The following is a 19,587-nucleotide window of genomic DNA, read 5'->3' as shown; positions in this document are numbered from 1 at the left end:
CCTGAAGCGCGTTAGTTTTTTCGAAATCGAGGAAAGTTCGAAAATCGCCATTTTAGCTGCCTGACGCCGCCGAAAATGGCCTAGACTGCAAAACAGTCACCGTAAGCGCGATCCTCGCGTGTGAAGCGCGCGAGCCTCACACGTGTGAGGCGAGTAAAAGTATTTTTTAACGGCTCTCCCTATTCTCCCTCGCCGTTTTTACCTTCGTTCGAATATTGACCGTCGCCCGCATTCGCAAAAAATACGACTGTTTTGCAGTCTAAAAATGGCCGAAAATTGTGCATTTTCTTTTCGCTCGTACAGATCCACGTAATGATATCTATCAATATACTTTGGGTAGCTCATAGTGCATGTCTTGCTGTTTCTAAAGCTTTAATTTGATTAGCAAGAGCTCCAAGTTTGATAATATTTTAGGCCAATACAAGTACCTTCATCGAAGCTCGTGAGCGAAAGGGCTAATTTTAGCTAATTTCAATACCATCAAAAGACCACTGGTACGTTGAATTTGGAGTCGAAACTAAAATTTTCTATAAGCCCATACTCTACATTATGTTGTGTGAAAGCCTCTTCCGCGGCCCAAAAAAACTAACCCGTCGAAAAACATAAACGTGTGGTACATTTTTGTAAATTCGTCATTCGTGAAACCAACATGGAACTTGGCCTGCTACCTTCATCAAGAACAAAAATAAGCGAATGGAAACCGTTTTGGTCAATAAGGATACTTGTAGTATGTTTTGTTTTCTTTTAGATTGACCACATGATTAACTTTTGCAAACATGTGCAGTTGAATGAAAATAGACGCTGCTTTTGGTACATTGTAATGTTATACAAATTTATTTCTATCACCGGCACGTGCATATCGCCCGAAACTGATTTTACTTCCGCCTGCTGTATGTTTCTTTTTGAAGGTTACAACTGTAGCACACATTATTCGTTCAATATCGGCAGTTTTAATTTTTGTGGAAGACCCATGGCCACAGCCGAACTTGACTTCAAGTAAAAAAAAAGAAAAAACATTTTGAAACGTGAAGTTTCAGTGAACAATCGATTACAGTTGCATCCATCATGTTTGGCGTAAATATTCGAACGCAACCTTTTCATGTAAACAGGAACATGTTACTTTAAAAACAACCGTCTCATCGCAGCATTTATTGAAATCCTGGTCTGAGACCAAGTATTGATAACAAAGTGCGAGCAGTTGGCGAAACCTATTGATCAACTGTAGAAAAGTTGTGGTATAACACGGCAAGATGATTCAACCTTTGTATTTCTTACCCGTGTGCTTGCAATTCTAATGGGTACAATTGCCCCTGTCTGTTACCACCAGATTTATACATGAATCGTTCGTTTCTTTAGCTAATATGGCACATACCTCTGAATAAAAACATACTGTGACATCATTTTTCTTGGAGTGTTCCAACGGTCGTGCGCGGCCACTTGCAAAACGTAAGCAGCAAGACAGAAAACCACAAGGGCTTCTTCGTCAATCGCACCACGCTGTCCAGATTTCTTTCTTACAAAGTTTCCAGACTTCGCTCTCTTTTAAAATTCCAAGACTACGCCTTTCTGTTGGCCAGTCCGAATAACTGTCATGGCGTTAGTTGAGTAAGTGCTTGACTTTGTTTGGTGGTCCCAGTTCAGACCATCCGGCCACGTAGGGGCCAAACCACCCCCCTAATGTTTCATGAAGGCTATATTTGCTTGGTTTATATATTTCTGAACCAAGTTTGGCAGATGAGCTTTCTTTGTTCTCCAGTTTATTTTAATTTGGAAGTGGTGACAAAATGTCAGATTATGACGTCAAAATTGATGACGTTACCAAAACGTGCTATAATTTGTAAAATCTGATGTAAAGATTATGTCATTGGAAAGGCCTTGACTTGAGGAGGAACATACCGAAAACCGTTTTTAGTTATGATGATTATTTCTTGAGATATGGTAAATTAAATATTTTTTGTTGTCCCCCCCGGAATTTGCTTAACCATACTGTCCTTCTTAAGTCAGTCTCTCTAGTTTATTTTTTTCAGTTTTATTTTAGGAAGGCTAATAATCTAAAAAAATAGAAAGCTTGATGTTGTCAAAAATCGTATGGTTTTAGAAATTTGATTTTCGGCTTTGTTAGGACAGTATTAACAGTGAAAAAACGGGTGACGTCACAGGTTATGACGTAACAAAACTAATTTTAACGCAATAACACTAGAGGGATAACTTTTTATTCCGAGTTTCTTCTTTATTTTTGCTTTAGTCATCTGGCACATCACATGTGCAACATAGGTACATTTGCTGGAACAAAATTACGGCTCCAATTTCGGGATTTTTCTCAAGGGGAGGACTCCATATTTTGCAGAGTAATTTTTCATATTTGAAAATGCCATATTTCATTTAATTTTTGTGATATGGGCAAAATTTTTTCAGGTTTCAACTCCCTTTGATGTGTTCTTTCGAACACATTGTAGAAGCTATGCATATTAAAAACTTCAAAGTGGCAAAAAAAACATGACGTCATCACTGTGACGTCACATCTTTGACATTAACTTAGATTTTTCACGTAAATATAATTGGCAATAGGTCTCCTGCTCATCTCCCAAGTTTGGTGGAGAAAGAGTCAATACTTTTTAAGTAATGCGAAATAATGTGAAATACTCAAGAACTGACGAAACATTTGGGGGGTGGTTTGGCCCCTACGTGGGCAAATGTGGATTGCGTGACAAACGGCCACTTGCAACGTGGGTGAAGGTGGCGGCGATGACTGTTTGCTCGTGCAAGTAACGTGGTTCGTATTGTCAGCCTAAAGAAACATTTTTGAAGGAAATTGAAGGATTTAGAGGGAAGTGGGTGTTTTTTAATTTTGCAAGAGGACAGAACTCGACGAATCCCAGAGCCTTACGCGGGTCCCACTATCACGGCATGTCTACGTAGATTAATGGAAAATATTACCGCGCTCACAAAAGTTGTGTAAACACCTTTACCCTTTAACTTTAAAATGCATGTTTGTCGTTCGTGCTTTTTGAATAGAAATGCACCGGTGATAGGGCTGGGATACAAAAAGGACAAAGGAGGCCTAGAGGGCATCAGATTTTAGATACGCGGTGTGAGGTTACATACATATTCACCCTGTTGCTTTCTGCTAAACTGTATAGACAATAATATGGGCGCTTTCCAAAAATTGGACACTCAGAATTCACAATTATTGACTTAGCGAACTTCCCATCCATAACAAGAAGATCTGTTAGATCTTATAGCCGCGCTTTTAAAATTTAACTGTTTTCTTAGCACTACAGTCGCAACGGAGTGCACATTCCAAAGCAATCCTTGATGATTCATTGATTACTGTAGACACCACATCACTTGATCAACACAAACTGTATTATTACGGTTTACGTTCGTTTCGCCCGAAATTCCGTTCGCCCGAAACCCTTTTTGAAACCCGTTTCGCCCGGACTCAAAGTCGATTCGCCCGGTATATTCTATGAAGATATAAGTCATAATATGTAAGTCGATTTATAAAATATGAGTCGTGTAGCGCGATCAAAACTATTCCCGATCGATATAATGACATGCATCACGTTGTCAGAAATGAATACTGAACATGCAAATTTCTTCTAAACATGCAAGAAACCCAATTAAACCGGCCCGATGCAATAGCTGAGGCAAAAAAACAAAAAAAAAAACAAAAAAAAAAAACGCGTCAACATACTGTAATGTAACAATTTATTGAATATGATCAATAGACCTATTTGCGTAATACTACGATAAATACTTACTTCTAAGTCTATATAAACCTAACCTTACCTCTTTACAATTGTATATTATAATTCCTAACCGAATCTCAACCTATTTAAAACTATAACGACGTGTACGGTTTAAATATGTTGACTAATAGCGAACAATAAATTATTCGTAACCGAACCTTAACCTATTTAAAAATATAACGATGTGTACGGTAAATGTATTGACTAATAGCGAACAATGATTTATATCTAACCGAACCGTAACCTATTCAAATCGAACCATTTAAATCTATCGCGACACGAAGGTATAAATATATTGACTGATAGAACTTAAACTGAACGGACTGGTCCATTAAGATGGCTGCATGCCTTTAGTAACTGTTGAGCGGTTTTTTCCTTGGAGGCGTAATCGTGCCAGAGATCAAAAATTTTGGCCTGAAGGCGGCGATAGGTTTTTCTTTGTATAAGTTTTAACTTTCCGTCAGAGACGAGTCTAACCTGAAGCGTGGAAAGCTTGGCCTCTCTGTGCAGGTGCTGGGTGAGAAGGTAAAACGGAATGTGTACTCCGCCCCCAGCTCGTCGGTTTAGGCCGTAGTGCCAGCCCTCCAGGTCGTTGTTGGTGCAGATGGCCTGCCCGTACACACTCCAGTTCTTAGGCGGGAAGGTAGTGCTTTCAATCCACGTCGATCCGATGTAGGAGACCAGCCTCTTCATGCCATTGGTACTTGTCCTCAATCGCAACTTGGCAAACGCTGCTGGTATCTCGCCGGCCGGCAGGAACGGCATTGCCATCAGTTTTCGGATCAGTCGGAATTTGTGTGTCATTTTTATTTGGCTTTACATGAAGTGTGACCTAGTCCTATCAGTGGCGGATGAATTGAATTCTCCTTTCATCCGTAATCAATCGACGATTAACTCGCCAGATAGAGAGGAAAGGAGAGAGGAAAGGAGACCGTGCAATATTCCCTTCACATAAGCCACGAGCCGAAAAAGCGAAAAAACAAAAAAAACAAAAAAAAACGGAGTTCTCTCTTTAAGCAGCGCTGGATGTTCACATTACACGAAACCGTGGCATAACGCTGTATTCATCGATCAACTCGCCGTGGATGTAAGAAAAGAAATTGTTCCATACCGTTTGTCATGTCAATCTGTGCCATTAACTGTTACCACAAAATTTGTACTCACAAAATTCAAGGATTGCGTTATCCGCGGCTATCTTTAGTACGGTGGTTATTTCCCTACCAATGACGTAGTTAATTTTCCTTCTGATCTGATCACCGAACTCGCTGCGATGAAACTGCCAAAGAATTTACTTGATTTGCCTAAGACCTCAAGAAATACCCGCAAAATTGCAAATAAATTGATGACCGTCGCTTCTGCCGAAATAAACTTGCAAAGTAAACACGATCTTATTCGTCACGTAGCAAAGTGAAAGCTGCAACGTCAGCGCATTCCATGGCTGACGTAATACCTTGTTTTAGCGTGTTTATTATTTCTTTTCGAATCCAACGCTTTGATAAAACCAAAAGAAAATATATTTTACACACAAATAAAGAAAACAATATCCGTAACGTTGTCCTTGTATTAATGTTTTAACAGCTTTTGGCGAGTAAACATCACAGGTTGCGTGATTCAACATTTGGCCGAGAGGAAGTTTGGGTCTGGTCACCGACGAAACTCAAAAAAAACAACAAGATCTGTTAGATCTTATAACCGCGCTTTTAAAATTTAACTGTTTGCTTACCACTACAGTCGCAATGCAGTGCACATTCCAAAGCAGTCCTTGATGATTCTTTTGTTACTATAGACATCACATCACTTGATCGACACAAACTCTATTATTGCACCATCAGTCGTAGCCGTTCTGAAATCTCCGATGGCGTAATGGTCTTAATCTGGAACTTTCTTCGGGATATGTATGGGCATGAACGATATGAACGATACCATAATAACACAATTAACAACAGCTTTCTTTCTTAAAAGTCATGATTAAATTTAATTGGTGTTTTCCACGAGTAAAGGGCGAGTAAAGTAGTCACACGAGTCACATAATTCAAGACGTCCGTTATCCACGGCAACCTTTAGTACGGTGGTTATTTCCCTACCAAAGACGTAATCCTTGCATGTTCTGACATGTTCTTTGCTTGGCTTGCAAATATTTAATTTCTCTTCTGATCACCGAACTCGCTGCGATGAAACAGTCAAAGAATTTAGTTCATTTGCCTAAAATCTCAAGAAATACTCGCAAAATTGCAAATAAATTGATGACCGTCGCTTCTGCCAAAACAAACTTGCAAAGTAAACACGATCTTATTCGTCACGTAACGAAAGTGAAAGCTGCAACGTCAGCGCATTCCATGGCTGACGTAAAACCTTTTTTTAGCGCATTTATTATTTCCCTTCGAATCCAACGCTTCGATAAAACTAAAATAAAATATAGTTTATACACAATAAAGAAAACAATATCCGCAACATTGTCCTTGTATTAATGTTTCAACAGCTTTTGGCGAGTAAACATCACAGGTTGCGTGACTCAAAATTTGGCCGAGTGAAAGTTTGGGTCTGGTCACCGACAAAACTAAAAAAATACTAAAAAAAAAAGAAAAATAAATAAACCACGGGTAAACCATGAAACGTGCTCGGCCCATGGCCGCGCGGTTAAAAAAAAATAATAATAATAAACCACGGGTAAACCGTGAACCGCGCTCGGCCCATGGCCGCGCGGTTAATTTGGCGGTATAAAATAGTTAGGCATTATGTATTGTAGCCTTATTTTGCGCATTTCAGCGGCAAAAAGAAGAGCAAATGTATGGATGTTACTAAAACTAGTAACGGGGAACGGGGAACCGAGAACCGGGAACGGGAGTCTGTGAACGAGTGTACAGCGGTAATCCGCCTGAGAATTCAACATGGCAAAAAAAGGAAAAGAAAAGGGAACAATTTGGGCAAATGTGAGGAAGTGTTACAGTTGTAAACATGAGTTTCTACCGGCTGTGCTCCCTGATCATGTGCCCAGGACGTTCTTGTCATAGCAGAGTCCCATTGGCACTGAGATAAACAAAGCGTGAAATGGGGCCTGGGGAAAAAATCGAATCGGTATTAACACAAGCTACGTCCCCAATCGGTCAGGCCACAGTCATTCTTAAATAGAATTTCAAGCCTTCATAGTCTACTCATATCTTCTCAGTTTGTGCGCGAGCTGAGTATATCAATACGATTTCGAGGGCAAGTGACAACACATGAGTGTCTTTGAACGCGGGTCGTCCGCTCTCTTCGCATTCGGCAGGGTGGCGGCCTTTCGGACATCGGCAAGTCAGCTCGCAAATCAGGTGAGCAGCAGATAAATAACCTGTGGCCTGGCTGCTTTGTTAAAGACAAAATATATGAAGAAATAAGCAAGGAATAATCCACAATAATGCTAATGTTGGTGAAAGATGACCGCAGAAAAGCGACTGCGTGACAGGTGGTATGTTTTCAGATGAGATGTTGTCACGTATCAGACGAAAAACAGTCTCAATTCTCTGTCTACGTTTTGCGCCCAGTCTGCAGTCTACATTTTGTACCTAGTCTGTATTTCGTATCTGGTCTGCAGTCTTGCAGTCTGCATTTTGTACTGACCTATTGGGAAAGCATGTGATAATACCGATTCGATTTTCTGCCCAGGCGCTATTTTATACTTTGTTTAACCCAGTACCATATTGGACTCTGGGGCACAGCCGATAGAAACCCATGTTTACAATCGTAACACTTCCTCACATTTCTGTTCCCTTTTCTTTTCCTTTGTCCGCCATGTTGAATTTTTTGGCGGGTTACCGCTGTACATTCGTTCCCAGACTCCCGTTCCCGGTTCCGTGTTCCCCGTTCCCCGTTACCAGTTACCAGTTTTAGTAACATCCCGAATGTATGGACTGTCCACCGGGACAAAAAAAAACGTATGTCTCTTGTAGAGTGGAGGCCACTGTGGAGAGGTGACCGTTAATGGAGGTTCGACTGTATAGTTTATATAGGTTTAAAAAAGAACCGGGCAACGGGAGTGAATATGTACGTAAATTCTCAACACGTATCCATTTAAGACTAGTGCCTCTTAGGCCTACTTTTTCCATCCCAGTCATGTCCTTGGTACATTTCTATACCAAAACCACGAGCAATGTACCTATATTTTGAAGTTGATTAGGAAGGGTGTGTTTTTTTTTTTTTTTTAATAACGGTAATAAAGTCGAAACTTTCTAAAACGGCCACCTTGGGGACAGAGGAAGGTCGCCTTTATCGAGCGGTATTAGTAGGGGTGAAATATGACACCGATATTCTTTTGGGTTTGAACATTTTTATTTAAAAAAAAGGTTTAGTGTAACATGTACATTCGTAACACAATCAAAATATATCAATAGGACTGAAACCAAACAGAAATAGAGACCAACGACGTGCGGTATGGATCAAGTTTCAAGACCATGTCTAATAAAAAATGGGGTTTTGTAGACAGCGTTCGTCAGTTGTTGATTAACTGGCCGTTGTGAAGAGGCTATTTTGGCAGTTGGGACGCGTTTTAGTGGCTGTTGCTGTTGTGGAGAGTTGGCCGTTATAGAGAGATTGAAATAAGATTGACCGTCCGCGCAACGAAAAAAGTGGCCGTTGCAGAGAGGTGGCCCTTTCTGGAGGGGTGGTTGTGCAGGTTCCATTGTAGTTTCCATTTTTTTTTCACGCAGACATAGAGAGAAAACACCCTGCCTACACGAGGCGAGCAAGGAGCAGTTTGGATTCCCTGTCCACGCCCCCCGGGGCGGGGGTGCTCTTCGTACCTTTTAGGGGTTACAAATGAGGTTTTAATAGCCCTAAGGGTATTCAGCCTCAAAAGGTTCAAAGCGGGAGCTTTTGCTATGCCTTTTAGGGTACCGAGCCGAAAAAAATATGACGCGGGGAGATGACGTGTTATGCAAGAATTGGTATCTTTTAGAGGTGAAAAAACAGGATCTTGGTACCTCTAAGGGGATCTTAGGGGATCAAAATTTTCGAGGAGCACCCTCGTCCTTCTTATATGGGTGTCCCCCTCCCCTCGAGGTCCACATCGCCATCTTCACTGACTTTGCAAAACGTCAGATATCGAAATATTTGGTACAGTGGCCGATTGTCACGCAATCCACATTTGCCGAATTGTCCGAACTGGGACCACCAAACAAAGTCAAGTACTTACTCAACTAACGCCATGACAGTTATTCGAACTGGCCAACGGAACGACGTAGTCTTGGAATTTTAAAAGAGAGCAAAGTCTGGAAAGTTTGTACGAATGAAATCTGGGCAGCGTAGTGCAATTGACGAAGAAACCTTTGTGGTTTTCCGTCTTGCTGCTTACGTTTTGCAATTGGCGAGCGACTGTTGGAACACTCCAAGAAAAATGATGTCACAGTATGTGTTTTATTCAGAGGTATGTGCCATATTAAGTAATAGGAAACGAATGATTCATGTATAAATCTGGTGGTAAAAGACAGGGGCAATTGTATCCATAAGAATTGCAAGCACACGGGTAAGAAATACAAAGGTTGAATCATCTTGCTTATTCCACAATTACAACGTTTCGACAGTTGATCATGAAGTTTCGTTAACTGCTCACGCTTTGTTATCATTACCTGGTCTCAGACCAGGATTTCAAGAAATGCTGCGATGAGACGGTTACTTTTAAAGTAGAGTGTACATGTTTGCATGAAATGGTTGTGTTCGAATATTTACGCCAAACATGATGGATGCAACTGTAATCGATGGGTCTTCCACAAAAATTAAAACTGCCGATATTGAACGAATAATGTGTGCTACAGTTGTAACCTTCAAAAAGAAACATACAGTAGGCGGAAGTAAAATCAGTTTCGGGCGATATGCACGTGCCGGTGATAGAAATAAATTTGCGAAACATTACAATGTACCAAAAGCAGCGTCTATTTTCATTCAACTGCAAATGTTTGCCAAAGTTAATCATGTGGGCAATCTAAAAGGAAAAAAACAAACATATTACAAGTATCCTTATTGACGAAAAAGGTTTCCATTCGCTTATTTTTGTTCTTGATGAAGGTAGCGGCCAAGTTCCATGTTGATTTCACGAATGACGAATTTTACAAAAATGTATCACACGTTTATGTCTCTCAACGGGTTAGTTTTTCCGGCCCACGGAAGAGACTTTCACACAACATAATATAGAGTATGGGCTTATAGAAAATTTTAGTTTCGACTTCAAATTCAATGTACCAGTGGTCTTTTGATGGTATTGAAATTAGCAAAAATTAGCCCTTTCGCTCACGGGCTTCGATGAAGGTCCTTGTATCGGCCTAAAATATTAGGGACTTTAAGATCCAGGACGCGACGGCTCTTAGGACGCGGTGACCGGGAAAAAACTTGGAATGAGGACGGCGTTGTAAGCGCGGGAAATTTAAGCTAAGATTTGCGACGCGATGTATCAGTGCATTAATCTGTACAAAGGTTTTGACGAAGAAACAAAAAAAGGCTTCCTTCAAAAAAATTCAAGAATTACTGCTACCTTGCTTGGTGGAAGAAATTATAGACGACGAAGAATTTTCCGTGCTTTACGAAGCGTATGCTCCACAAAATCTTGCATTTCAGCACTCGGCATACGAGAAATTTTCTCTCGAAAACAAAAATTCTGCCGAATGCAAAGCTGATTTTCGAGTCGACAAAAGGGATATCGCGTTACTTGTTGAAGCCTTAAGAGTTCCACCCATCTTCAAGTGCTCTAATGGAACAATCTGTGATGGAGCCGAAGGCCTCTGTATCGTGCTTAAGAGGTTCGCATATCCATGCCGCTATTCCGACATGATACCAATCTTTGGGCGATCAGTGCCAGAGCTCAGTATGATCAGCAACGAGGTTACAGACGGGATATATAACACTCACGGGCACAAGGTTACACAGTGGAACCATGGTATTTTAAACCCACCGATAATCGCTACGTATACAGATGCGGTCCACTCTAAAACTGTTTCGGCTTTATAGACGGAACTGCATGTGCAGCCCATTAGTCGGCCGATGTCAAACCAGCGAGTTGTTTATAATGGCCACAAGCGCGTACATGCGCTCAAGTTCCAGGCCATTACGCTTCCCAATGGACTGATTGCTAGTATTTATGGGCTTGTAGGTAAGCCCCAGAATTTTTTCTATTCACAAAGCAACCTGTTTTCCTTTCAATGCCATATTTATGGAATTTTTCTTTCATTTCACTTGCCTCTTACTTTTGCCTTATTTTATGGTGAAATTCTTTTTAATAATTAATAATAACCTATTCAATTTCTTATTTTCATGCCTTATACCCTACCTGCTAGTTGATTTTAGCGAACATTAACGATAAAATACATATCCTTAGTTTGTTTTAAGAGTGGAACCTGTCTTCTTTCCTTCTTTGAGAAGGCAGAATGCACGATGCAAGAATGCTGGCAGTCTCCCAACTGTACGATGATTTACAAAACTTTGCATTTGACCCTGTTGGTAGAGTAAAGTGTTTATATGGGGATCCAGCATACCCACTCAGGGTTCACTTGCAGGCACCTTTCAGAGTTTGCATTCTAACGCGAGATATGGAGATGTTTAATGAGTCCATGAGTGCTGTTCGCTCATCAGTTGAATGGTTATTTGGAGATATTGTAAACTACTTCAGATTTTTAGATTTTAAAAAGAATTTGAAGATTGGACTCAGTCAAGTCGGAAAAATGTACATAGTATGTTCTATTTTAAGAAATGCTTTAACTTGTTTTTATTCGAACACAGCAGCTGATTTTTTTGGACTAGATCCACCTTCATTAAATGGCTATTTTAATTAACAGGGCTTTGTCACAGTGGACTGTTCGTGAGAATAATATAAGTTTTTTTATATATATAATTCCTGTGACAAAAATGCTTCTTGAAGAGGGTTGTGGGTAAAAATTTCCTTTTGTGATTAACCTTCCCCCTGTGAGTTCCAGACTCTTGGACTGAAACATGTTGTATTTCTACTTAGCTATGGCTAGTAAAGTTTCCTATATGTTTTCTTTACCAAGCATAATCAGTGAAAGGGATAGATATGAAGGGTTTAACTAAGATATCTATGCAACAAATATGATTTGGCTCATATAGGTGCACACAAATCAGTACCTTTCAAATCATATTAATTAACTTTTTGTGGATTGGTTTGAAATTTAAAAACACAACGGATGGCCTGGAAGGTAGGCCTCTTACTTGCACAGAGAACAGAGGTACAAGGAGAGTCCCTCAAGTAATAAAACAAAACATTCTTTGTCACTTGAAAAACTGGCAACAATTGTGCACATATACAACATCAGTCAACTTTTCCTGGCTGCTGGTGACAACCGAGTTTCAACTTAACAATTCAGCAACAGTTGCTAACATACAAGTCTCCTCAAACAAAATATAATGCAACAGGTGGTTTTATGTCATATGTATCTCGAGGGCCTGCAAATTAAGGAGTGTATTTCTTAAAATTTTTTTATCCACAAGCCACTCCAAAATGTTGATACTGTGTAGTTTTAGATGTTGGCTTGTGCCACTTTAATGTACCGGTCGAATTGAAGCTTAATCATCCTCCCCGGGCATTTGAACTTTTCAGTTATTGAGTGTTTCAATTCCCCCCTCCAAAGGATTAAAAGCCATTCAAATGCCCTAACCTAGGTCCGTTTCAGCTGATCAAATTTCCCCACACCTAGAATTTTAATTGGGTGACCATAATTTATTAATTTTGCTCTTCTATGCAAGGGGGATATTTAAGCTTGGATTTGACCGATACATAACAGTAAAGTACAATTATTGTACGTAGTTATTTTATGGGAATGATATGTAGTACTGCAAAATATGCTGCAAAACCTGACTTCTGACACAAAATCATAGATCACTTATTGGTTAATTTCTCCAATAAAGCCATCATTGCCATTGACTGTTCTTGTTGTTGTTGCATCATCATCATTTGGGTGTTAACCAGCTGTTGTTGGCTTTGCTGTTGTTGCTGTTGCATAACTTTAAACATTTCGGTTTGTTGTTGTTGTGTTTGTAGCTGCTGTTTGGCCATTGATTCCATTTTTTCTCTCTCCAACGCTTGCTGTTCATTTTAAACTCTTGTTGCTTCAGTTCATAATTTATCCTAGCCCTGTCTGCTTAAAATTCCATCGTATCACTTCCACTTCTTCGCTGTTGTTTGGGTTTTTCCTCTTCGCTCTCACTTAATCTTTTCCTAGTCTCAGACAGCTTTTCCATGGCCTTTAATCTCGCATCTTCTGCCTTTGTTCGGTCGTTTTCGCATTTTTCATTTTCTCTGCTCTTAATTCCTACGATTCAGCATCTGCACTTTCTTCTAAAGCGATAATAGTGTGTAAAAGATTTTCCAGTTCGCTTGGCTCGCCGGGCGCTATACCAGATGCCTTCTCCTCGGCTCTAACCTTCCTTTTATGCTTGTTTAAAAGAATCCTCATGTGATCGCGAACCGATCGCTTGTCAACGCTGAATCTCAGTAGGGTACATTCGTTCAAAACTTGAGCTATTTTCTCCCACATCCCGCTTCTTTGAGTGGATCCTTTTTTGGACGTAAAAGGGTTTAAATTTATCACTTCTCGGCACAACAATGCTCGTTTGACCAAAACATCACCGAGCTAAAAATAAAATAACAAGAGTGTAAGCTTACATTCAATACTTCGACAGAATGAAACCACGTTTAGTGTCCGCGAAACATAACACATAACACATGTTTCTCAAACATAACACATGTAAAAAGTACGAGGATTTGTTCAATCGACTCGAATAGACATAAATAAAGTTGATATTTACCAGGGAGGTTTTGGCTTGGATGACATCCTTCGATCAAAGACTTCAACCAGCTGTTCACCTGTGAATATATGATGAAAAATGTCTTAACTGTCGCATCTTTGCCTTTCAAATTGACTACAATCTAGGACCAAGATTTTAAGTAACTCTACCGAGAGTCTGAGAGGTTAAAAGGAGACAAAGCATTATTTTCACGGACAAAAAAACGATTTTATACTCACGTTCTGTACACAACGCCAAACTTTGCCAAATGACGTTCTCGACGCGATTTGGCGCCACTGACAAAACGCCTTGGGCATGATCACTATGCACCCTCCCTGGATATTTTACTTCCGGTGGCGTCTTAGAGCCGTCGCGTCCTGGATCTTAAAGTCCCTATGATTACACTTGGAGCTTTTGCTTATCAAACTAATGCTTTAGAAACAGCAAGACATGCACTATGAGCTACCCAAAGTATATTGATAGATATCATCGCGTTGATCTGTACGAGCGAAGAGAAAATGCACAATTTTCGGCCATTTTTGGCGACGTCGGGCAGCTAAAATGGCGATTTTCGAACTTTCCTCGATTTCGAAAAAACTAAAGCGCTTCAGGACCTTTGAATGGTATTTTCGAAAACAACTCACTATAGAGGTTATTTGGGCAAAATATGAAGAATTCCAAAATTTCGCGACTGTCATCTCATTCTCCATGTTTACAGGAATTGACTCTTAAATATTTGAGCATTTTTACTCGGGCTTCGGTAGGAAAGCCCAAGTCATAAAATGCAAGCGTTTTGGTCTCTAAAAGGGGGGTCATGGTCCCAGGCGTTCCATTCGTAGGCCGTGGAAACTGGGGGCGAGAAACGCGATAATGACGATAATGCTCGCTCTTCGTGACAGAATGCCGTGAAAAGTTTTGGCAAGAATCGCGCCTTATACGTTCATCTCACATACAAAGATGTCGATCGTTTTCGGGAAGGGTCGGTCCACGAATCATATTGCTTGAAAGCCATCCAGGTAAGCAAAGTTCACGCTCGAAACGTTCTCGTGAGATAACAACTGAGCCGATCGCAGTTAGACTTTCTGAAAGTCCTTTGCAATAATTCTTCCCTGGCCTGTTGGCTTCGCCGTTGGAAAGGACTTTTCCCACTTGCAGCGCGCCAAATTTTACCGGTGGATTTTTCCGCCGGTGACGTAAATACACATTAACCAATGAACAAACAAGTACTGACTATACGTTATTACATCGCGCGCGATCAACGACACAACTCGCAGATTCAAGTATTATAAAAATCTTTTTCGTGTAGCTTTTGATCTCGGATACATTTAAAGATATGAATTTATGGTCTATCCAACTTAATTTCAAGTCTTTGAAAAAAGGACAGGGAAAAGCAGTGGAAGGCTATTTATCCGACCAGTAAGTGTTCGTTTACTTACGAACGCGATCAGAGCTCCTGCGTGATCCGGATCGTTTGAGGGGATTAAGTTTTGACCTCTCCAAGAAGAGTAGAGCCGTTCCTGCATTTTGTGTAATTGCTGTAGTTTTAGTTGATTTAATAAATGACCAAGTTTCTTCTCTACACAGAAAGGATATCGCAGCAAATTTGCATCGGCCGTTTTACCGACTTTTATAATGTCGTGTTGAAAGCACTCGTCGATCGATGAGGTACTTTTGGGAACAGTGCTTTGTTCTCTGCCGTTCGTTGCGACTTCGATTCTCAACGTTATTTAATCAGGAGAGCTTTACAGAATTAAAGTTCTCCCCGACCAATTCCGTCTACTTTAGTTAATTCGGATTCTTGTCGGTACAAGCTAGATGTACATAAGTTTATAGCCGTTTGTCAGGCAGCTCTCTGGTCGATCGCTGGTTAATCTCAACAAAAACAAACAATTCCCGATCGGTTTAAACACGGTTTTGTCTATCCAGGAGGCGTTAATCAATGTAACAGCTTTTGCCGTTTGTCTGCTGGCTACATACTGCACTGTACACAAATTAATTTATTTGAGTTAGGGAGCAGTACTCGTAAACGTTTTGATGGAAATCATTTTCTACTTTCGCGACGATCGCGCGCGGAGCACATGAAAAGTTAGAAATGTCAATCACGTTTTTCGCGCCAAAAAATTTACGCCCTGATTCATATTCCTGCAAGTGAAACAAGTCGACCTCTCGCGAATTCCGTTGCTCGCGCTCGCCCTCGCGACTTCGTCGCTTGAAGATTACCCTCTCACTTCGCTCGAGGAAGATAAATAAGTCAAGGATTAAGAAAAGGTCGACTTGTGGCAAGTCTAACTCGCAGTATGAGTTCAAACCACGAAAACACTAACAAAAAAAAAAAAGGCAGTTAAGGACAGCATGTGGCTACTGCTGGTATTATTTAGATAGTCTGCTGGTAGCCTGTTTTTTCTCTAATGGTCACTAGGACGAGTGTTTAGTCATTGTGAACGCAAAAGGGAAGAATGGCGGTGGCCGAGTGGGAAAGAGGGCGAAGCAAGGGCGGTATGGCCAAGTAGGGAAGAAGGCAAGACCAGGAAAAACGGAAAACGTTTCATGCCTTTTCGGGTTGAAACCTACGTTTTCAAATTTCTCTGGTGTAGTGTAGATGGGGCTTTATTTAAATAGTTATCATCAAAAATGGTAGCAAAATTGAAAGCTGTCTGTCTTTCTATATGAGAGTTACATCAATTTTCTTTATCATTAGAAACGTTTTGACGCTTAAATTTCTGCATTCTAATAAAATTGCAGACGTATTGTAAAGGCAGATTTTGGTAAACGGTTATTCAATTACCAATAATGATACTGCGAGCAGTTACTGAGCTCAGTATGCGAAACTGACAACCAATCACGTATAGTACTTAGCTTTATAATCCATCAAATATTTTCGCTCGCACGCGATTGGCACAAACGCACCACGTGACTGAATATGCCCAGCTAAAACTGGGGAATATCTGGGTGATATTCCCCAATGTTCAGATCACTCGTATTGAGAACAATAGTAAAGGAAATAGAAATGAAATATTATAGGAAATGTTATAGGGAAGGATAACAAGAATAACCATAAGCACAATAGCCTCCATTGACTTAAAAAAACTGATCGGATATTTGTCCTTGGACATTATCTGTTCTTTGGAACTCACAGTTTTTTCTCGAACTTCACTCTCGGAGCTCGAAAGCTGTTCCCTTCCGAGGGAACAAATATTGTCAACGGAAAAATTTCCGAGCATTTTTTCGCACCAAATGGAAGCTATTGTCTATATATACAGAAGCAGTGAACATATGCAACAACAACAACAAACAAAACAACAAACACTTTTATTTCACCCCAGATCTAGAAATAATTTATTATAACGATATATTGTTATAAATTAAAAACATAAATGATAGGCGCACTGGCTACCCATAATAACGCAGGAGGGTGCACGTGCTCGTGAACGAATAATAAACGCTAATTAATGCAAATACATGAATGATCATGCAGCTCTTAAATACACAACTTAAGCAGCTGTGATAATATTAAAGCCTGAAAAAAGTCAGACTTGAAAGGAATTAAGACCCAAGACCTCAGGGTTATTTACTGGGGCAAGGCAACTGGAAGCTGGTCGCGTTGTCAGTTTGTAATGTATACACCCGTAGATGGTATATGCTATAATAAACACATAATAAGTACTAATTCATTAAGCACCCTCTTTTTATGCAAGCTAAGCGTACCCAAAGCGAAAGTGACATTCAAGGCATTGACATTGAATAGACTGATTAGATGAATGAACTGGGAATAAACTCTGAACGCAATATTGAATATTATCAAAGTTCTTGAGTTAAAGTTTCTGTTTTTAATTAAAGCACTGAGCCACATTGTAAAAAAAAAAAAAAAAAAAAAAAATATGAGAAAGGAATAAACGCCCACTCTTCCAAAAAGCGAGCTTCTTTAAACAACCAAATGTAAATAGCGCTCCTGATGCTAAATTGAAGAATTGCAATAACCTTCCTGCCAGACCTATGAAAGGTAATACCGCCGTAAAGTGGCACACCCTGTGAGAGATTCCCTTGTCTTGGTGATCAGAGAAAGAGAGGAGAATCGCTATCCCGCAAGGCAGTTTAAAGTGCTAACATTTATCTCTCCAATCTGTATAATCTGTTTAATTTTCCTTTAACTATATAACAAAAAAACAGCATTAAAAGAAGAAATGTTCTGCATTTTTTTGATCGCTCCAAAGACGATGTCGCTGACGTTAAGGTTACGTTTTGTTGGCAAACTTGCTTCCCTGTGGATCCCGTGGAGCTGGTACAGCTTCAGCATATCATTCCCTTAAGCTTTTCTCGGAAGGTTTTGTTAACCAGAGCGTACACAAATGGGTTGACAGCGGAACTGAAGAGTACTAGCATATGAATAACAGCGTATGCGAGTCCACTGACACTGAGAGATGTGTAGTAGTCTAAGTTGTGCGCAATTACGTCAGGCGCCCAACAGATTCCAAATATGGCAGTGACAGTTACCCCCATCAAAGTGACTCGCTTCCGCACTCTCAGGACGCCCTGTGTGTAGAGAGAGGCAGAAATCCGATTTAGATAGTAAGAAATGAATTGTCAAGAAAGGTCCTGCAAACAGAATATATATTCCTAACGGCGTCGCAATGACAATGTTGTGTGCATACAAAGATACATGTATACATACAGCCAGAGAGACAGACGGACAGACAGACAGACAGACAGACAGACGGACAGACAAGCATGCAAACTTCATTTACTCTCCAATTTATACAGAGTAGCATTTCTTCCACCTAATGTTACAAATTCAAATAATAAAAGAAGAATGAGAAGTAACCCAAGAAATTTATTTAAGTTCATTTGGATATGGTGTTGAAATCTGTAACAGCGCGATATTCATTTGGAAGCGTGGCCCTGGACTAGGAACCTAGCAACTGAACTAACGGAAATAAAGTATTCAGTAGCTGATATTTTTGGCAAGGTGAAAATATCTGTTTCTCTTAAAGTGTTATCATGATGAAACTCTCGATATCCATTTTTTTTTTTTACATTTTCGTACACAATAGGTCTCTCCTATTTCAAGCTATTACGAACATTAGCACACGCGGTTTTTTTTCTTTATTTCCGAGAATTTACGGCCGCCACTAATCTTCCTTGTTCCAAGTCTTGGTTGAGAATTTAAGAAAATGATGTCATTTTCTCCAAAATGCTGGACGGGTTGAAATTATAATAGCAAGCAATGTCGAAAATTGCACGAATATATGAGCCAAAGTTTTTTTTTTATTCTTTGTGCGAACTGCTGTACCCATTGTTCGCATAATTTGAACCCGTGTGGTATTTTTGAGAAAATGACGTCATTTTCTCCAATTCTTAACCAAGAATTGGAACAAAGAAAATCAATGGCGGCCGTAAATTCTCGGAAATAAAGGTTCAAATAACATGAGCTCTAATGTTCGTAATAGGTTGAAATTTGCCAAGATATCCAGGAAAGAACTATTGTGTACGAAAATGTAAAAAATGGTTATCGAGAATTTGATTATATTGGTACTTTAACGGAATATTTGCTGGATCACAGACTTAACAAACCTTTTAAGCATTAACAGTATTTACAAACGTGAAGACATTTTAAAACACAGAAAGAATAATATTTGGCTTGCGACTGTTTGCATTGGTAACTGCATGATGGAGAGTTACAATAACGCTAAAACAAAACCTTACTAGAATGTTCGGGGCACCAAAATATAATCGAACAAACTTAGCTATATAGAAGTTTCAATCATGAAAGTTAATTTGCATACTTCAGTAATTATCGTGAGGAAAGCGAAACAAAGATGTTCACGTGTTGAACTTGTTTGTTAATACTTACCCTCTGTGGGAAGGCGAATTGATTCTCAGGATCACGTTTAAACCACAGTGCGTACACGATTCTGGAATACAACCCAGCCATCAGTACCATGGCCGCAGCTACAATGGCTAACGAGAGCAAAAATTCAGCTTTTTGCAGCCATTCTTCATCCATCCGCACACAGGCATTGTCTTTTACGTTTAAGCCCGTGATCTTTGGTATGACGACTATCAATGCGAAGACCCA

General features: G+C 40.0%; 2 protein-coding genes and 2 pseudogenes across 2 annotated transcripts in view; 1 reads left to right on the top strand and 3 right to left on the bottom strand.

Moving 5' to 3' along the window:
• The window catches only part of LOC145467377 (pyroglutamylated RF-amide peptide receptor-like), a 115,653-nt gene that overhangs the window by 32,772 nt on the left and 63,294 nt on the right, over window positions 1-19,587 (bottom strand). The window lies entirely within an intron of this gene.
• On the bottom strand, window positions 3,853-5,143 carry LOC145468432 (uncharacterized). Its single transcript, XM_081452140.1, has one exon. It carries the CDS (start codon window positions 4,554-4,556, stop codon window positions 4,062-4,064), a length of 495 nt encoding a protein of 164 aa, XP_081308266.1. The 5' UTR covers window positions 4,557-5,143; the 3' UTR covers window positions 3,853-4,061.
• On the top strand, window positions 8,637-11,556 carry LOC145468644 (uncharacterized; annotated as a pseudogene).
• Window positions 12,607-13,308, bottom strand: LOC145468232 (uncharacterized; annotated as a pseudogene).

The sequence above is a fragment of the Orbicella franksi genome, chromosome 14, assembly GCF_964199315.1.
Source record: "Orbicella franksi chromosome 14, jaOrbFran1.1, whole genome shotgun sequence".
Taxonomy (NCBI): Eukaryota; Metazoa; Cnidaria; class Anthozoa; order Scleractinia; family Merulinidae; genus Orbicella; species Orbicella franksi.
The sequence above is the reverse complement of the archived record's forward strand: the minus strand, read 5'-3'. Positions and strand labels throughout refer to the sequence as shown.

Coding starts and splice junctions, on each gene's coding strand:
- LOC145468432 (XM_081452140.1), bottom strand. CDS start 4,556: ATGACACACAAATTCCGACTGATCCGAAAACTGATGGCAATGCCGTTC.